The 20,012-nt window shown below is 47.0% G+C and overlaps 3 protein-coding genes across 6 annotated transcripts in view; 1 reads left to right on the top strand and 2 right to left on the bottom strand.

Moving 5' to 3' along the window:
• LOC114876182 (alpha-protein kinase 1) overlaps positions 1–8,121 on the bottom strand; it is a 38,826-nt gene extending 30,705 nt beyond the window's left edge. Inside the window, exon 1 of the mRNA XM_029187369.2 lies at positions 5,546–8,121. Within this exon, the coding sequence (XP_029043202.2) occupies positions 5,546–5,778 (233 nt within the window). The 5' untranslated portion in view covers positions 5,779–8,121. The remainder of the gene's footprint in view (positions 1–5,545) is intronic.
• Positions 1–16,401, top strand: part of LOC114876181 (DNA (cytosine-5)-methyltransferase 3B-like) — a 49,029-nt gene extending 32,628 nt beyond the window's left edge. For 2 of the 3 annotated variants that reach the window (XM_029187367.2, XM_029187368.2), the window contains exons 3-17: positions 12,737–12,841; positions 12,958–13,039; positions 13,105–13,215; positions 13,284–13,424; positions 13,648–13,739; positions 13,890–14,000; positions 14,062–14,290; positions 14,387–14,517; positions 14,608–14,655; positions 14,720–14,784; positions 14,859–15,121; positions 15,194–15,430; positions 15,545–15,686; positions 15,762–15,976; positions 16,051–16,401. In XM_029187367.2, coding sequence (XP_029043200.2) covers positions 12,737–12,841; positions 12,958–13,039; positions 13,105–13,215; positions 13,284–13,424; positions 13,648–13,739; positions 13,890–14,000; positions 14,062–14,290; positions 14,387–14,517; positions 14,608–14,655; positions 14,720–14,784; positions 14,859–15,121; positions 15,194–15,430; positions 15,545–15,686; positions 15,762–15,976; positions 16,051–16,277 — 2,199 coding nt within the window. In that variant the 3' untranslated portion in view covers positions 16,278–16,401. Of the gene's footprint in view, positions 1–2,139; positions 2,377–11,022; positions 12,269–12,481; positions 12,571–12,736; positions 12,842–12,957; positions 13,040–13,104; positions 13,216–13,283; positions 13,425–13,647; positions 13,740–13,889; positions 14,001–14,061; positions 14,291–14,386; positions 14,518–14,607; positions 14,656–14,719; positions 14,785–14,858; positions 15,122–15,193; positions 15,431–15,544; positions 15,687–15,761; positions 15,977–16,050 lie in introns of all 3 variants that reach the window. The other variant, XM_046286957.1, reaches the window with a different exon arrangement.
• A 13-nt stretch (positions 16,402–16,414) lies between these two features.
• LOC114876186 (polynucleotide 5'-hydroxyl-kinase NOL9) lies at positions 16,415–19,998 on the bottom strand. Of its 2 annotated transcripts, XM_029187376.2 has the most exons (7): positions 19,780–19,998; positions 19,457–19,683; positions 17,696–19,293; positions 17,437–17,624; positions 17,319–17,369; positions 17,031–17,224; positions 16,415–16,953 (listed from the first exon to the last, which is right to left on the bottom strand). In XM_029187376.2, exons 1-7 carry the CDS (start codon positions 19,845–19,847, stop codon positions 16,712–16,714), a joined length of 2,568 nt encoding a protein of 855 aa, XP_029043209.2. In that variant the 5' UTR covers positions 19,848–19,998; the 3' UTR covers positions 16,415–16,711. The 2 variants fall into 2 exon arrangements, with proteins under 2 accessions (XP_029043209.2, XP_029043211.2); XM_029187378.2 differs by lacking the exons at positions 19,457–19,683; positions 19,780–19,998 and adding an exon at positions 19,371–19,456.
• Between the last annotated feature and the right edge of the window lie 14 nt (positions 19,999–20,012).

Below are 20,012 nucleotides of genomic sequence, written 5' to 3'. Positions count from 1 at the left end.
GGAGAGACGACGCGACGGCGTCGAAATATTCGAGAAATCCGTCTCGTTGCAACGCGTCCGAGTCGCGGAAAACAAAAGTAGAAATAGAAACGCGATTAAAATACAAACAGCGAATAAACATCCAAGAAACTCGTAAAGAAGTGCCTTCTTTTTTCTCGTTATTTGCACTTTTATTCGCTGTTTGCGCGAAAAGAAACAAAGATCGAAAAAAAGATGGGAAACTTTACGGTTTAACGCGAACAGAAAAAAGGAGTCCTTGAGTCCGTTCGGACGCTGAATGTACTAAGGCAGGTTACTTGTAAGAATGATCAATTCCTTCGACGGTAACGATAAAACGCCGTCGCGACGGTAATTTCGGCGTAACGCAAAATGCTCGGATAGGTCGATGATAAAACTTCACCAGCTCCATGATTCCAGGAGTTTCGCGCTCGAAACGCAGGCTAGATTTACGGGAAAAGTTGCGGCTCGACCGCATCGCGTCACTAACGAGAAACCTCAGGATCGTAAATAGCGTCGTTACGGGTTATCGAGAATACGCGGGCTCTGCCACCTTGTCAGAGCATTGATCGAAAAAATATTGCCGGATTCGATGCGCACCTTCCTATTACTTCTTCCCCGACTGTCTCGTTTTCTTCTTCTAAGCTTTTACTACTCAAACGATTATCGTTTGCAATGAAAAAAAAAAAAAAAAAAAAGATCGAAGGAAATTCAAAGGCCAGGACAGCGTGCATTTTTTCCCGCGCGATTGTCTATCCTGTATGGCTATCCATATGCATGGTGTGCTCGCACGTACGCGATGTAACCGATCGTAGATGGTGGCGGGTATGCGCGTATGCGCACACTAGCAGAAAACGCGTGGCATATGCAAGCGTTTATTTACGCGTTCGATGCACGTTTCCTCCGTGCGCGCCTCTATATGCATACGCGTCGACCGTGCACCGACTGACGCGCGCCATCATGCGATAACCTCGAAACACCGTTGGTCTGGCAAAAAAACAAAAGGAAAAAAGGAAACATGGTAGGATAACAAATGTTACGAGGACCGGAAATTTCTTTCCACCTTGTTCTTCTTTTCCCTAAATTTCCTCGCGTCGAAGAAGCACCGAGTGTCAGCTCGAGTAAAACTCTCGTCACGACGAGACGGATCGTTATAGCCGAATAGTATCTGGTAAACGAGCAGCAATGTTATACATTAATTTATGAAAAGTGCGTTTAATTATTCGGATCGTTATATCTACCTAACCGCGGTCCAAAAAGCTCGGTCGTCCTGCAGCGATGCAATTAAAGTCGAATGTAAACCGATAGGGAGAGGCTGTTACACGAAACTCCGAGGTAATGATTACGCGAGCCGTTGTAATTTATTACCGCGCCTGCTCGTTATTCTCAATTGTAACGTAATTCGGTAATACGGCCTAATTGCGGTCTTAATAAGACCGCGTGCGCGTCTCCGACTGTCCTTTCTCCTCGGAACAATTCCTACGCGATCCGTGGCGATTCTGTAAGATTTCCTTTGTCGTTTCTCTATATGTATATTCGAATTGAAACCGGTTCATCGAACAATTTGTATCGATATCACTGGTATGCGATACGCTCGCGTCGCCAGATAAGAAAACCGTCTAAACGTCGCGGCGCGAACGTAACGCGCCAGTTGAACCTCTTGCTCAAACTTTTTTCGTAATTTGTTTCGCATTCGATAACCAAAGGATGACTCACGGTACGCAATTGCTATCGCGTTCTTCGCCGAACTTGTGCACGATACGTTTCTCATTCAACGCTCTATTTTTTTCCTTTCGTTTTTGAACGTTTCTCAAACGACTTTGTCGTCGACGATATATGTAGTTAGAGAAAAAGGACTCTGTCTTTCGACTCTGCTCGAATTCGATCGGAGCCGAGACAGGACGCGTTGGTCAGTGCTGTAAAGTTTATGAACATTACGCTCGGACACGGTTGAACGCGGTTGAACGCGGTTGAACGCGGGTGGCGCGGTGCGGTACGGTATCGTGCGGTATGGCGTCGGCGAAGGTGGAGGATGAGAAGGATGCGGCGGGATAAGAGACGTCGCGTCGCGTCGCGCGCAATGCGATGCAGCGAGTAAGGTACGCTCGAACCTCGGTGTTTACGAACGATTCTCGTTCGCAGACGTGGAAGCCCGCCGCGTTGCTTGGAACGAAAAGGTCGAAAGAGCGAAAACCGTGGAGAGAAGACGAAGAAGCACGAAACTCGCCGAGCTCGTACGACCAAGGTAGACGCGGGCGTATTCATCTTCGCGGCTCCAACACGAACGAAAGGTGCACCTATACGGGAATGATTATCGAAAAAGGAAAGAGGAGAGGAGAAGCAGAAGAAAAGAGGATGGGAAAAAGAAGTGGTGGCCAGGTTCGTACGCGAAAGAAACCGTAGGTAATCGTGCGAGCAGAAACGCTGACGCAGATAAGGGAAACCCTTAGGAGCGCTTCTGCTGCTGCTGCGACGGCGGCTATTTACGAGCGGTCTCTCGGTGCTCCAATGGAAGAGGCAAAGGATTCGCGTCGCTCACCGGACCGCAAATCCGAAAATTCTTCGTCCCTTTGCCCTTTGCCCTTTGCCCTTTGCCCTTTCCGCGATGTCCTAGATTCGCGTCTTCTTTTCTAGGAGCTAGGAGCTGTAACGCAGCTGATTTTTCGAGCCGCGAGTCGCGACGTGTACGCGTTAATGGGATTATGTAACGAGAGAAGCTTCGGCGTATTAAGCAACCAAGAAACCATGACTTCCCTTTCGATCCTCCTCTTTCGAACGTTCAAGGATAATCGCTATTCTTTCTGCCGCGACTCGATTTTTCGCGCTCGTCGAATCTCGGATCTCGATTGCATCGATTCATCGATTCAACGACATGTAAATTCCTGGATACACGGGCTTTCCGGTCGAACCGCGTCGTTTCTGGCTATCACGGAACGAAAATACCAAAGACTCGTATCGCCTCGAGACTCGAGACTCGAGACGCTGTCCTTCCCAACCGAAATTGCGTCGCGTCTTTTTTTAACGAGTCGAACGAAATTTTCGTTTCGCTTCACGAGCATCGCGAGGTTGAACAATTTTGCAGGAACCGAGGGAAAAACTTCAAATCCGGCAACGCTGGCTCTCGAGCGAGAACAGGCCCGGTACAGCCTGATAAAAATAAATTTGCGCCCGGAATAATCACGGAGCTCCCTAGAGATCCGTATGGACCGCGTGTCTAGGTGCTGCCGCCGCAACCGTCGCGCCTTTTGGCATACCGACTCCGATACGTTTCCAGTTTTCGCGGTTTCCCATTTTCTTTTTCTTTTTTTTTCAAATAAGTTTCGCGCACGTTTCGGCCGAAGAACGTCCACCGTTGCCACTCGGAGCGGTTTCGTCGCGGAGTCCTCGACTTTTGAAAAGACGCGTATCAAGAACGTCGTGGAACGCGTTGCACCGACAGAGACGGAAAAGGAGAGTGGCGGAGAGCGGGAAAGACGCGTGTTACGAAACCATAGCCTGCGAGAGCCGAAGGAGGAGAAGAGGAAAGCAGAGCCCGTTCGACGAGCTCTCTTCGTGCGGCCGTTTGTGTTCTATCCTCCTCCCGCCTCCTCCGCAACCTCCACCACCTCCGCCACCTCCGCCTCCTTCTCCACCTCCACCGCCTCCGCCTCCGCCATCGCTTCATCCCGACCCTCCTACCCGTCTTTCACATCCACCTTCGTACTTTTCCTCCTCGCTCGCTCGCTTGCCCGCCCGTTTCTTCCCTCTGCCTCTTTCTTGCTCCTTTGCTATTACTCTCTTCTCCTCTACGTCTCCTCTACGCTTACCCTGCCCTCCCATCGGCTCTCTACGTTTCCACCTCGACGTTTGCTTCGGGCTAAAATAAAAACACGAGGGAGATAACCGAGCGAGACGACGCGACGGCCGAACGCGGGACGAGAGAATGAAACGAGGAAAAGAGGAAAAGAGGAAAAGAGACAGGTATCGCGTATCGAGGTAGGGCCAAGAGAAGCGCGGAGCAGAGGAGGTGCGCGTAAAGGCGAAGGAAAAAAAGAAAATGGGGGGACGGTGCAAAGGAGCCGAGGTAAAATGATCGGCGAGAAAAACGAAGAAAAGGTCGAGAGGAAAGGTAACGCGCGAAGGAACCCGGGAGAAGGAGAAGATAGAAGCAGCAACAAGACCAAATAGGAAAAAAAGAAAGGAAAGGGGTAAACGCGGAACGGAGCAAAACGGCGAAACGGTCAACTCGCGGAGAAAAGGGTTGGAATGCGATTTACGCGCCTCTAAAAGTCACGCACGTCTCTTCGCTTTTTGCTTTTTGCTTTTTGCTTTTCTAGCTGGACGCGCGATATTTTCGCAAAGTTTCCTTATCCTTGTTCGATAGTAAACGATTAGAAAGAAGAAAAAAAGGAACCGTGCTCCGTTTAAAATACGTACTCGATTCGAAGGTTCGACGCGACGACGGAGAGGCCGTTTTCCCATTGAAAACTTTAAACGTTCTCAAATTGCCGCGGCAAAGAATACGGCTTTATCGACAACTATTCGCGAGATACCTGCATCTCGTAGGCCATTCATGTATTCCGAACTTATGGAATACATGAATAACTTGGAGGAGATGGAGCGGCAGCGAGTCGAATGCGAGAGCAACAGAGAAGAACGGAACTCGGAGAGGGCTGATCTTATCGATAAGGTCGATTTTTATCGGCGAGCCACGATTTATCTGCGTCGCGTGACCGCCTTTGCGTTCTTTCTCTCCTCTAGATCGGCGCGGTGAGCTCGAAATCGTTCGCCATATCGACTCGAACGTTATCCGCGTCGAAACGCATCCTCCGGCCACGTGGCTTCGTTTACTTTCCCACATTTTCTTTCTTCTCTTTACACGTATACCTGCGTTGCACCTAGGTCGAATGGCCAAAGTCTTGGGCGAATTACGGGGAGAGAATAGAGAACGGACAGCCGAGAAACAACTAATACACCGGTCGAAGCGAAACGTAGCCTTGACCTATTGGCGCCCTCGCGTCTGCTCCAAACTTCTCGCGGTTTGGCTTCGGTTCTCCAAAGGCGAAACGCGTCAAAGCGCGTTTATCGTTCCTGATTCGAGAATCAGGACGTTCTAGAAACTAGAAACTAGAAACTAGCAAAATCGACCCGGACGAATTTCCTTAAGATCCGCCAACGATCTCTCTTATTTCGATGGTGTCGATGGTATCTTAGCAAGCAGGAAAGGTGTAGACCGACGAGAAAGAGAGATACGTCGAAGAAATTATACTCTTTTGAGAAACGAGGGCACGACCAGACCTTGCGCAACGAATACAAATGCTACCCTTCGTGTCCCTTTGAGGCGCGTGACGAAATTCTTAAAAGGCTAGAGGTCGGAAAGCAAAGGGTTTCTAGCATCTAGATGCCGAAACGCGTTTTCAACTAAGGAGAGGATAAATTTAAGAGAACGGTAACGTTGCGATCCGACGGCTATCGTCGAGTAAGTACTTTTCCATCGTTCGCTGTTCTTGGAGTCCGCGATTGCCTTTAAGGGGCGTAGCAAGAGAAAAATCTTCTCGAAGACACTTACATTTTATAATGGTGTTGCATGTGGTGTGCCAAATGCAGATCGGCAGGGTGTTGTTGAAGCTGTTGCTGTTGCTGTTGTTGTTGCTGCTGCTGCTGCTGCTGCTGCTGCTGCTGCTGTTGTTGCAGTTGTTGTTGTTGTTGGTGCATAGCCTGATGATGATGAGTTTGCGGGGGATCCAGGCTAGAGGCACCCAGCAGAGTGGCGCTCTCTCTAAACAACGTTGCCACCTGCATTTTCGTCGATCGTTTCTCGAACTTTTTTCCTCGAATCGAGTTACGTCGCGCTCAACAGCACGGAATTCTCGAAATCTTTACCGTAGTTCTTTGGTCGACAGCGGGTTCAGCTCGGAAAACGAGAGGAAGGAAAGTTAGGAGAGGAGGACGGTGACGCGAGCCGTCGGCGGGATAACGCGGGCCGTAGATCGCGCGCGCCGCCACCTCGCTAGACCAACTATCCTCGCCACCGACACCACTCACTGACACTGTCACCGTCACCGGAACGGTTAACGAACGAGCAATCCTCGTTGCGACACAGAACCGAGGGATCACCCCGGTTAAGGACCGGTGCCGGCAGCGACGGCTGCTGCCGTGTACACCGAATGGATTCAATCGAGTCCTCTCGAGCTGCTCGTCCTCCGTTTACCGCTCACGATCGTCCTTACCATCTTCATCTTCCTCCAGGATATCCAACGTTCCGCTTGACGATTCCCTACGAACCGTTCTCGATGCGCCGGTTTTCTCTCGCCGATCGCTAGTTTCCGACGATGACGGTGGCGGCGGCGGCGGCTGCGGCAACGACCAGACCAATCTCGCGCTCGAATCCACCGTCTCTCCCGGTTCGTTCCACTACTTTTCGAACGAGACCGTGAAAGCCCGTTTACCTGCTTCACGAGAGTCCGCGCTCTCACGATTTTCAGCCGCACGCGGGCCAGTAAGTACACGTGACCACCGAGAAGAAGATCTCTTGGCTGAACGTATACGGTGAATAAAAACTTTCTTCTTCGAGTTTCTCCTCTTCCGCGTTGTACACCGCTCGTTCTCCTTAAGATGCCCGGGCGAAGGAAAAGCTGACTCGCGACGGATCCGTTCCGTTGCCGATCATTTCTCTTTCTCGCTCCCTACCTCTTTCTCCTCTCGGTCCTCTCACTTTCCTCACGGCAAACGTTTCGCCCAAGAGATTCGCGATCTCCGCACCCACGCCCCGAACCACCAAGGCGATAGAACGCGTTTTCTCTTTCCTCCGTGCCCTTCGTGGCTCCTATTCTGGACGGTGTGCGTCGTGCTTTCGACGTCTGTTCGTTGTTCGACTCCGACTCGTCGTCGTCGTCGTCGCGTTACTCCGATAACGCGACAGCGTGCCACTTGTAAAATTTCAGTCGTCTTCACGATAAAACACGACCGCGAACGCGCCTACTCCTCTTCCTTTCTAACCTCTCGCTGCTGCTGCTGCTGCTGCTTCTACTTCGACGTAACGATCCTTTCGTTCTCGCTCTCTGTCTCTTCCACTCCTCTTCGCTCTTCTCTGCCTTCTGCTTAGCTCCGTCTCTGTTTCGACGAGGAATTCTATCGTCGTGTAAACACGCGTCCACGCACACCGCGGAAGGTGGAACCGCGGCAGCAAGAGTCGGCACCGCACTGCTTGCCAGTGTCGCTGGTTCGGTTCCTCGAGCCGCCGAGGTTCGTGCGTTTCCGACCTCTCTCGGTTAGCTTCGGTTTCGGAGCCTCCCGCCGGTCGCGGCGACGACGGCGACGGCGGCGATCCTAGCAACGACGGTCCCAGTGACGACGATCACGACCACGACCACGACCACGACCACAAAGATTATACCTACGCTCTTTTTACCTTTACTCCCAAAAATCTTTCCGACTTTCCGTCTCCTTCCTTTCTCCAAACGTTCGCTTCGGGACTAATCGATTTAAATGGCTTTCTCTTCGATCGGAATAGACAAATCGATCCTCCGTAAAATGAATAAAATGAATAAAATGAAAAAGAAGATTCGACGTTCCTTCTTTCCTTGCGCTCCAGTCGAATCTCTCCCAATGACATTATGTTAATTATGTTCGCGAGTCGCTCTTACGTTCAATTAGAACGCGTTTCGTCCGGTTCGTGTCGAATCTTCGTAATTCCCGCGGTCCACCGAACGAACCGTTTCAATTGATTTTACGTTCCCGCCGCGGCCAGTTTCAAAGCGTCGTCTAACGAGAAAACGTAACGAAACTTACGCAGGCTCGATAGAAGGATTTTCCTTAGGAAGAATCGATCGGGTGTATCGAGTTTGGTAAAGAGCGGTACGGTCGGCCGATTTTCTGCCAGTCTAGCTGCTTCGGCTGGCCGTGCAAATGCCTGCCCGTGGCGTACCGTGCGTGTGCGTTTCCACCCGTATCACGTACGTGTGCGTCTATGTACGAGCGTACACGCGTCGTCGAAATGTACGTCGATGGCCGCGCGTTCGTGTAACGCGTACGATCCGTTCGACCGAGTCTGCCGCGAGGTGTATCAGAGTGGGAGCACCTACCGCGTACCTACCTCCCAGAGAGAGACCGGCTACGAAAACGAGAAAGCGAGATAGCACTCCGAGGTACATATATAAGGGCACGTACGCGGCCATGTATGCAAGAACGAAGAGTGTGCTGGTGCATGCGGTGACCCTGCCGCGATGTAGGTGGATGGAATACCAGGGCTGTAGCGAGAAGTTCTATCGCGCAAGCACCTACCGCCTACCAACGGCGCGATTGCTCGCGATAAATCTCTACTTTTAATTGCTAGCTACCGTTTGATCCAGCTAGTACGCGTCTCATCGTTCGTCGCGACGCGCGCTTCATTTTCAAATTACGAAACGAACGAAAAAAAATTTTCATTTTTTTAAAATCCTTCGAGAAGCGACAGCCCCTCTGGCAAAACGAAGAATCGAACGACAAGACAATCCGAATCTAAACTTTTTCCCGCGGAATTCAATTTTTTTTCTCTTCCTTCCTTTCTTTTTTAGGTACCTAGCTGTATCAAACGAGCAACTGTTCCCTCTTTGCATCGAACATCGCGATACACACGGTCAAAGTCGAAACTTCTTAACACGCTCCTGTTTTGAATAGCCAGTCGGTGTGTGTAGCACGGGCGCTCGAGCGCGCCGGCCAGCCACACGTATACATATATCATCGAGTTGCAACGTTAGCGCGAGCGAGTCGGAGCGAGTCGGAGCGAGTCGGTGCGAGTCGGAGCAACCGGGGTCGAGGGTGGATTTCACGCAAAAGTGAGCGAGCAAGAGAGACGGCTGTGTAAGCGGCGCTCGGCGAAGCGAGAAAGCTACCTGCCGTCGACGAAGAGGGAAACGCTTGGATGAAGCGGTATACTGGGAGAGAAGAGAAGAGAGGAAAGAGAGAGAGAATGAGAGAGAGAGAGAAGGAAAAGACGATACGTCGTCGAAGCTCACGCAAACACGCTTCTGGCAAACCCGCACACTGCTGCCTGCCAGACTCCCACCACGCCAACTTTCGGAAAAATCAATAGAATACAAGAAAAGCCCACGCTGCGCTAGGCCAGTGGAGCCCTCTTTTCCTCCTTCTCCATTCTATCGGTTCGTTCCACCTTCCCTCTTCTACCTTCCTTCCGTCCTTTCGTCCTTTCTTCTTTGTCTCTGTTTGCACGCGATTTACCTGGCTGGCCGTTGTCCGCCGTACGCAGAGAGCAGTAAACGCGAAACGCGCCTACCTAAGTACGACGCTCTATCTAGCCGGAAAGTGGCGAAAAGAATACGGAGGATAAAGTCGTCGTAGGTACGTGCACGATTACCAGGAATAAGACGAGTTTTTCACCGAGAAAGAGATACGCTTTGATAGCGCGTTCGCTCGAACGCTCCTGTAAATCACCCCTTTGCCCAACCATCCCTTTAAAAATCGGCCTCTTTGCCGCATTCTCCTCTGTGCGTTCGAGCTTCCCAACTCGTTCCCAATGAAATTTCATACGAGTAATCGAAATTATCTTAGCTTGCAATTGTTGATGCGTTTTCAAGCGAAAAGGACGCTTGGAGTTTTCCGCAGAGTTGGAAAAATTTCTGCTGATCATACGGATGCAAAGTTGTTTCGATCGAGGAGGGCACGATACGCTGCACTGGCCGGTCTCGAGACACCTCTCACCGATCCAAACAGAATCGTAGCCTACCTCGTACTAAACGGAACTGACCCAGCTTCGTGGCTTTGTACCCTTCGCTCCTCCCCTTCGCCGACTGCCTCTCTCCGTCTCCGTTCTCTGCTCTCTTTGTCCTCCGCCCCTTGACATTCTCCCACCGCCGACGAGACACCCTCGAGAAGTTTCAATTTATACTGAAAGTCGTCATGACCGAATCCACAAATACGTATACATAGACTCGCTCGAGCTCACGGCCCATTCATATCAGCTGAGTACGCGTAAACACGGACGTATCGCGTATCCGCGATCGCGTTTCTCCCCGGATTCCCGCTCCGTTTTCCATCGAACCACAGCCGCCAAGTCGAAACTCTATCTCTGCCAGGTTAACGAGACCTTTTCAAAACGGTCCGCCAGTCGTTCGATAATTCACGGGAAAATTTAATCGAGCGAAAAGTTGTTGGCGTGAGATCGCGACGCGAATACGGTCACGCGAGATCGCCGAGTAACGCGATTAAAACTGTCGCGAACCGCACGACATCGAATTCGTTCTCGACAGGAACGATTCTGTTTCCGCGTCGATCGACGAGCAAATACGAAATCAGTCCGTGGTGAAAATTTTCTCGAAAACGTACTCTATACAGCAAGTATCCGGGTGGATAAAGGGAAAAGAGGGGCAAACGCGGTCTCGACGAGAGGGCTGGAAATGGACACCGGCCTGGGAATAATAAAATAAGCAAATCAACAGCTCGTTGTCGTAATTCTGGCTACGTCACTGGTACTCTACCCCTCTACGGCCGACGGAGGGTCGTGTACCCTCGTGGAGAGGGGTATAACAGGAGAGGAGAGGAGAGGAGAGGAGAGGAGAGAGATATTGCGAGAGGGGTGGATGAAAGGTATGAGAAGGGGCGCGCTGAGAATCGGGGCAAGGGAGGTGGGATAGCGGTGGTGAGAGGAACGCGCGGAACGCTTTATGAATGAATGTTTCCACGCCAAGTGTGGCGAGAGAGCGAGAGAGGCCCCCGTGTGTCCCGCGTGTAAACACAATAATACCGACGTTTCCATTCATCAGGTCGACCCCGGCAAAGCACGCCGCGACCTCGAGAAATGCCTTTCGAGGCGCCACGTGGATCGCGCGCACCCCTCCTTTACTCTCTACCTTATACCCTACCCCCTCTTTTTTATCCTCGACCCTCCACGGAACTGTTTAAAAAGCGATTTCAATCTCTCCTCCTTACCTCGTCGACTTGCCGGCGGTTGCAACCTTATTCACCGGAAAGGTCGCGGTTTTTCGTCAAATCGGTCCAACGAATTTTTCTTCCCGGTTGTAAACAGAGCGTTCTATTCGCATGTTTCAGGTCACCGAGGAAACGATTCCGGTCGAAAAAGAGTCGTTGCAGCGATGGACGGAGAGAAGCGTCTGGTCTTTAGTATGCGCGATGGAATTAGGTTTGATTCCGTCGGAGACGAACGCGAAGAGCGTCTCTTCGTTCGTAAAAACGAGCGCTAGCACCGTTTCCACCGAGTCCTTCTTCTCGATAAATTCTCCGATGGACGACGCGAATCCACCTCTACGGAAAACTTCCCTCCGATTATCCGCAACAATGTCCTCGCGATCGTCTAAAACACGGTCCAACCGTGGAAGAAGAAAGCCGACGAAAACCAGAAACGTTTACGCGAATCGTGGAAATCGCAAACTCGATCGTGCCAATAATTCGACGATGGAGAACTTTTGGAAATCGTGCAAGAGAAAAGCGAGAAGATCGGAAAAACGCGAGAAGCGAGAAGACGGAAAGGAAACGAATCTACTTCGAAACGATTGCGAAACTTGTCCCACTTGCAAACGCAAGTGCGTCGAGGACGAGCCGTCGCTACCAACACGATCGGCCCGTTTTCCCGTCGTTCCAAACACCTTGTCGCGAAAACGTATCGATCGAAAGTTACGTCGCAAAAGCGAACGAGGTTTCGTATCGAAAAATCGCGAGAGGAAAAGAAACGGTCGCGGCGAGATCGTATCTTCTTTGAACGAACGCTTTGTTCGCGGCCGTTGGACAGGAGGAGGCAAGTATCGATCGCGTTGTTCGATCGAAGGCGAAAACCATGAGCCGTCCATCACCGACGGCGAACAAGGACTTTGTCAATTGGCACCGATCGATCGGAAATACGCGAGCGAACCGTCCTTTCATCCATCGACAAACTTTCACCGGGTCTTTCCTACCTTTCCATCGATCGAAGATACCTCGGCCGAAAATAACGGCCGACTTTCGATCGAAGAAGAAATCCTGTCGGACGGTCGAAAGAACGAATTGAAATCGCCGAACGAAAACGATCGCGAGAAAAAACGCGCCCGTCCACGGTGCCAATCGGTCGACGGTATCGGAAAGCGTAACGAGACGCGAACTTCCAGCTTAAAGAGAAACAAAACGGCTCCTGCGAGCGTAAATGCTGGCGAATCTGCAATAAACTTGACGCTTCGAGCGATAACGTCGCAAAACGACGAGGAATATCACGAGCTGAGAAGAGTGACTCGAGGATCGACGAAAGTAGGCAAGGATCAATTCGTTGGAAAGCTGGTGTGGGGCTGTTGCTCGGGCTGGTGGCCAGGCAAGCATTTTCACCAATACCTATTCGCGCTGCGCAGATTTTCTTTGCTTTTCTTCTCAAACTTTTGTTTGCTAACGATTAGCCGATCTGCTTCGGGATTATTCAAGTTCAGGACGAACGTATCCGTTTCTATCCGTTCAGTTTCGAATTTCGCGGGAGAAAGATGCTACAGCTATACCCTTAGTAAACGTTTCTATGTGATATGCATTACAGCGTTAATTATCGATGCCGACCATGTAGGAATGTTGTCCGAGGCGGGAAAATTATGGGTTTACTGGATCGGAGAAGCTCGTATATCATTAGTGAATATCAATTTTTTTTTTATCTATATTTATTATTTTTCTTTTATTTTCTCTTCTTTTCCTTTTCATTTTTTAATTTTTTTTTTTTTTTTAATTTACTAACGATAAGTTTGCAACGAAGAACGTTCGTTCCTCGTAATTGGCCTCGTTATTACTGTAATTTCAGCTGAACGAAAAAACACAGATCGAATCGTTCTCCTGCAATCTGAAGTGTAGACTGACGCAGAACTTGAACGTGGCACGGGTCCGAGCTATTGACGCAACTATGCAGGTTTTTCCTTTTTCTTTTCTTCTTTTTAACCATACGTTCCTTGCACTTCGTTTCCGATAACGCGACGTCCTCGCGTCTCGATACCACCGAGCATTTTAGCATCGAATTTGCTTCAGATGTTGCGCAAACACCTCGGTTGCGCTTTGACGAAACCTTACTCCGTTTGGATCGAGAAGAACTTTTCAGAGACGATCGAAGGTAAATCGACGAAAACGTTAACCCGACTACACTTAACAATCATTTTCTTTTTTCTTCCAATCTAGCGTTCGACGAGATAAGGTTCTACCCGTATCCGTCTAAAATCCAACAAAGGTTGGACCAATTGAAGGAAAAGAACGCAAAAGTTACCGAAAAATACCTCTTGGATCAAAAACGTACGGGCTGATATTATCGTCTATCTTTTTAACGTTTCCTCGTTTCACATTGTTAGTTTTATTCGCAGGTGAAACTCAGGGAAAAAAAATTGACAAACCGAAAGAATCAACGCAAAGACTTGACGTGGATTTAACGCGGTTACCTTTGAAGGAACAGAGACCGGGCGTTATAACGTGGGCTAAAATTTTAGGACACAATTGGTGGCCAGGTGACGTTTCTTCTCTTGCACAATTCGTTTACGAGTTCGACGAAAAATTAGACGTTCTTTCGCAACTGTATGAAAAAAATACTCGCATAGTAGTTGGCGGCTTCCGCAATTTGCATTTTCTTTTTTCATCCAGCCTTTCGTTTCAAGTTTTTAAGAATCCTTAGAACCACGATTCGCCGCCGTGTTCGAACAGTATTTAACAATCTCTTCTTTTATGTCGTAGCAATGATTATCGATTACCGCGACTGTTGCATGCGTGAGCCGAGCTTTGGTTGCCAGTGGATTATGTGGTACGGTGACTACCAGCTTTCAGAGGTAAACATCGCACCGGTCATTACCGAACTATACGAAAAATAAAAATTTAGTTGATCGAACAACTCGCAACGATTCGATCGTCGCTGATTAATATGCTATTAGGCGTGATAATCAAGATACGTTTCGCATACAGTTTTCGTTACGCGACAGGTTCATCACCAACTCTTTCTGAAATTTAACAAAGGAATCGAGAAACTGCAAGACTATATAAAAAACACGAAGAAACACGTTTATCTAGTCGGAGTTCTCCAAGCGTCCAAGGTACTTCCTCTACCGATCTATCCAGTCTAGTAAGAACAGCTTAGTTTCGTCTCCGTTTCAGGATTACTGTTCCCGTATGGGACTCGAAACCGAGAATTGGACGTTGGCCGACGTGTTTGAATATTTTTTAAAAGAGGATCCAACCTTGGAAACGCTGTGCGTACCTCCGAAGAAAGAAGATTCCGTGAAAATATACGATAAATATTCGACGCATATCGTCGGCAAGCTGAACGAGTTAAAGAATAATCCGAACGTAGACGATAAACGAGCGGAGGATATCAAGAACAGCGGTAAGTTGGAAAAATAAAACGTGCGATTTCTATTCAACACTTTAAGTCTAGCCAATAGGAAGAGTTAAACATCATCGAAATTTATTTACTATGCAGACGATCTACGCTCCGTGATAAGCGGTCAAACAGCGTTCGAATCTCTCTGCTTAAAGTGTCTGAAGATTCCTGACGACGGTGTTACGGAGGTTCATCCGTTTTTCGAGGGATCATTATGCGTAGAGTGCTCGGTACGGTAATGATGATAGAAAATAATTACAACGCTTCTACGTATGTAGAAGAATACAAGAAAATCATTTGATGTTTCGATATCGTTTCAGAGACAGTACAAACCTTGTATGTTTGTGTTTGGGAACGACTCAAAATGCGTAAGTAGTGTCTGCTTCTTTCGATCGTTAGCTATCCGATACCGATAACAATCGTCTTTTCTAGTTTTACTGTACGATTTGTGCTGCCACCGGGATGGTGATCATTTGCGATAAAGAGGACTGCCCAAGGTAAATTCGTTACAAAGAAAAAAAAATATATAATATAGGTTCACGGATATATTTAGGAGATTGTCCGATTGTAGGGTTTACTGTACGGCTTGCATGAAACATTTGTTATGCCCGACAACGTACGAGCAAGTGCTACAGGAAGATCCTTGGGAATGTTTCCTCTGTAGCAGCGCGTCTCGCTCTATTTCCGACACGATCGTGCGGCCACGGTCAAATTGGAAGGACAAAATAATCGACATGTTCCGTACAAATTGCAATTCGGTCATGCAACCAGTTGAACGGAGCGAAGAAAAAAGAAAGATACGCGTATTGTCTTTGTTCGATGGTCTGAGCACAGGTGATTCGCGTAGACGACCCTTTTCTCCAACCACCTGTTTCCACAAATTTTTCTCACTGTTTTTTTTTACAGGATTACTGGTTCTCCTGAAGCTTGGACTGGTCGTAGATGTTTATTACGCGAGCGAAATCGACCCGGACGCGTTGTTGGTAAGTGCCTCGCATTTTGGTGATAGAATCATCCATTTAGGTGATGCGAGGGATATTACCAAGGAGAAGATCAAGGAAATCGGCCCGATCGATCTGCTGATCGGTGGATCACCGTGCAACGACTTGAGCCTGGCTAATCCTGCACGACTCGGTCTCTATGGTTCGAATTTCATTTATTCTCTATAAAACGTGTGTTTACACTCCATCGTTTCGTATTTTATCCGTTCTCCCTTTCTTCCTCTCTTTCTCTCTCTTTCTCTCTCTCTCGGTTCAGATCCAAAAGGAACGGGAGTTTTGTTTTTCGAGTACTGCCGAATCCTGGAACTGGTGAAGAAAATTAACAATGACCGTCATTTGTTTTGGATGTATGAGAACGTTGCCTCGATGCCAAGTGAATATCGACTAGAGATCAACAAGTACATATTTTATCGCATAAATCAAGCGGATACCTACTGTTCCTCCGCTTAATTTAACGCAAACGTGTATTTCAGACATCTAGGACAGGAACCAGATGCGATAGACTCTGCGGATTTTTCACCGCAACACCGGCTGAGACTCTACTGGCATAATTTGCCGATAGAACCGCACTGTTTAGCGAATCAAGGCGAGCAGGACGTACAAGATATACTTACGCCACATTGTCAACGTTACGCTCTGGTGAAAAAGATTCGGACCGTTACGACGAAAGTGAATTCCTTGAAACAAGGTATCTCTAATAATTTTGCTACTTTTTCTCCAACTTTTATCTTCTAATCTCCAATGATTTCTCCTTCATCTTAGGAAAATTGGCTTTGAAACCGATTCTGATGAAGGACGAGAGCGACTCGTTGTGGATAACCGAACTCGAGGAGATATTCGGATTTCCGCGACATTATACGGACGTGAAAAATTTATCTGCCACGAAGCGGCAAAGATTAATAGGGAAATCTTGGAGCGTGCAAACTTTAACTGCCATCTTAAGATCCCTTTGTTCCTATTTTCAGTGCAATACCATAGAAACGAATTGATCGTGTTATTCGAAAAATTCCACGCTCTAAAGTGGAAATTCTGAAGACAAAACAATCGAGCGTGTAACGATACCGAAGTAAATCGAGACTTCGTCTAGTCCAAAAATCAGAATAATCAAACAAATTTTTTTCTTCTGTTTCTTTTATAAATCGCTGTTGAGCATTTATTTTATTACAATCAAGATAACAAGCTCTATTTCGTACTGTCCGTTTTCTATAAATCTTGTCATCTCGTTTCAGTCTTAACTGAAAATGATACTTTACACGCACGTTTAACATATCGTACATTTTGTACACGATTTTTTTTTATTTTGTAACGATGATAAAAATGAAAAAAAAAAGAATCAAAGAAAACATTAGAAATGGCTATTCGATGATTGAAAAGAAATATCAATGCTATGTACAGCTTCTTAAAACTCATCGACGAATCGTTTTTAAGCATTGTTTTGCACTCTTTGGTACCTCATACGAAAATATCCTCTACGAGGTTCTCGGCTCATTGGCAAAACGTGATTTCCACCGGTGTAAGGTACGTTCTTTTGTTGATTCAACTGTAAAAGCGTGACGGGCACCGGCATACAGCCCATTAAACAGTTCACGTATTGCATCACGTATACCGGTAACGGTGTGTTTATGAACACTTCTTCCCGTTCCATGTCGACTCCTCTAACGATCCCTGCGTGCACAACAATTGTCATTTACTTGCATTTAAAACTGTCGTGGATTCTCAAGAGTAATGTGAAATATTCTCACCGAAACCGTAACAAGGGCAAAGAGGCGATCTATCCAGTATGCGAGGACCAGATGTAGTTTCGCTTCTTTGTGGATCGTCGTCCTGTATATCGATCCCACACAGAGCTACTATATTACCATTTATTACGTTTAACACGTGCGTTGGAGGTACAAACGTTCGCGGGATCGAAATGAATAACGAAGATAAAGGTGTTCTGTAATTAAACAAGTTTAAATTCAAATTTAAATGCGTTAAAGTATTGAACGATCGTGCACGTGGTATCGCGTAGACACAGAAAGGATACTAACGCATAGGGCACTGCTTCGTTAATACTTAATGTTGCTACATTATTGCGGGACCTAAAAGGAACAGTTCTTTTACATAAATATCGAATTAGGTACGGGTTAAGTAGATAAACGATCTTACGTAGAATTGTGAGCGATTTCACTTAGATAGGAGATCATTACGAGTTCCCGCTGTTGATACGGCTCCATGTTCCAGGTTTCGTATCCTGCAGGTGCTTTACGTTCCGCGTGCGAACGTACCACGTAAAGCTCGTGATCGCATGGTCGGTTCCAATCGATAACGTTCACGCTCCACGAAGACCACGGTTGCTAGAAAAATCAAAACACGTTTATTCGATTCTACCCAAATTCAGAAAACCGTGCACGATCGTAACAATTACCTGTCGATTTACAACTTGTTTGCTCAAATATCCAATGTAATTGTTTTTAGCTTTCTCAGACATGATTTGTACCACCAAAGAAGGTCGAATCAATTTTATCGTATACATAATTATCTCCCATCCGATACCCTGAGAGAAACCCATCGTGTTCACGACGATGGGTAATTGCGAGAGAACGGGACATTGTAACAATTTATCGATCAACAGTCTCATACTTTCGATGTACCGCGTGATACATCGTGACACGTTCACGTCTCCGATGTACAATTGGAATACTGGTGTCTTTAAATGCGTAAAATTTGGCCCCATCAGAGGTTCCTCGATTAAACTGTACGATATAGAACCTGCTGGCGTACATTCCGTTTGACCGGGATCGACATCCACCAATACCACTCGTTTAGACGTGGCTAATATACTGTTTATCAAATAACGACTAGAAGTGGATTTACCCACGCTTTTACCACCTGCGATCAAAGCGCAAGACCATTTCTTTGCGCGCCAGTCGTTTAACATTTTTTCACCAACTTCGTATGCCACGCGCGGATCGACGATCAATTCCTTACAATCGTTGTTACCGCTATAAAGATTTGATTGTAATATTACTTCGGCCCTCTTTGGGCTGCTCCAGGAATGATACGATCCATTTCTTATCTTTGGAAATAGTCGAAACGGATAAAACGCGTTCAGAAACTTGGTCAATTTGTTCTCTAAATTCCATAGCAGAACTACCGCCATGCCGCTTTGGATCTGATCGATATCGACGACTAACTTATTTTCCGTACCTCGATTAATACCTTCGGCATTAAGCGACGTCCATATATCCGACTGGTTTTCTACTGAAAATCCATTACCCGTTTCGATCGAAACGTTGCTGTATCCCCTTGGAGAGTAGATCTCGATAGGGCTATTCTTCGCAGTTACAACGTAACCGTAAGCTTGCACCGCTCCGTATATTACTTTTACTACTAATTTACCGGTGAAACAGAACCGTGACTTCTCTGCCATCACAGCCACAATCTTATTCTTGAGACAATAAAAACGTACGGAATACTGATCATTGGGAATAGCATTGCTACTGCTTACACAAGTAACGTTTGCTTCTGTCGTACCGTTATCTTCATCGTTCCCCTCATCGACAAAGAATTCTTCTTCCTTTCTACTAACAGATACACTAGGCTTCTCTGGACTAGAATTAGGATCATTTGTATTGCTGGTTTCTAACGATTTCTTATGTTTTCGTTGTCTACGATTGCTCTTTGGCGGTGACGATATTCTATTATGGTTTCCCTCGTTATTGGAATTATTATTTTCGTTCGACGATCGAGTAACGATGATTTCGTTCTGTTGCGCATCGACGTTTTCCATGTACGATGGATCAAAGTCAGCGACATCGTTTTCTTGTGCTCTCGCTTTCTGATTCTGTCGAAATACCTGCGGTATGCTGAGCGAAGACAAACTGTCCGAAAGCGCTTCGACTATTACCGGTGCACCTATGTTTCTTTGTTCTGAAATGTCACTACATCGCTTGTCACAGCTCTCACTGGTTAACGGTGTTCCCGCCGAGTCGTGGTTCGACTCAAAGAAAAGACCCATTGAATCTGAAATTTAAGCAACCCCGTTCCATAATGGTGTTCTTTACCTGAATAAAAGTATTATACCAAATTTTATCTTCAACCTGGAAATAGCGTACGGCATTTACCCCGATGTAGAAATACACTCAAAACGACATCAGTTTAGGATAAAAGTATAAAGATCTCTTACTTTGTTTTGCACTTCCAAACTCTTTTGGGACAGTGCGTGACTTTTTCTTTCTTTGTTTTACGATACACTCCGAAATTCCTTGTTTCTTGTTTGGCGAATTTCTGTTCAACGAAGCATTCTGAACGGTTTTACTTTTCGCGCGTGAAGAATTCATAATTAAACCTTTAAGAAAGGATTTCTTCTTTCCATAAACTATTTGATGCTTCGCTTTATACTGTGGCAATATCCTAAATTAAAAAAATTGTTTGATGATTATCAAACCTTATCGAAACGTGTTTTGATAAGATGTTATCGACAACCACTCTAACTGGCTAAGTACTTACGCCTTGCTTTGTTTCGTGCCAATTTTAAGAATTTTTGTTTTCAACTTTTTTATTTGCGTCGTTTTCATTTTTATGTTACGTAAACAAAGCGGTTAGAAAGGACGATACTCAGCATTTTAAAGGACGCATCCTTGATGATTAACCTCAAACTAGCTACTGTAAATGAATTTTAGGCTGCACTCTCAAAACATAACCTAATCCAGTTTGCGGTTAGGTTAGGTGGTTCGATGTTT

The sequence above is a fragment of the Osmia bicornis genome, chromosome 1, assembly GCF_907164935.1.
Source record: "Osmia bicornis bicornis chromosome 1, iOsmBic2.1, whole genome shotgun sequence".
NCBI lineage: Eukaryota > Metazoa > Arthropoda > Insecta > Hymenoptera > Megachilidae > Osmia > Osmia bicornis.
The sequence above is the reverse complement of the archived record's forward strand: the minus strand, read 5'-3'. Positions and strand labels throughout refer to the sequence as shown.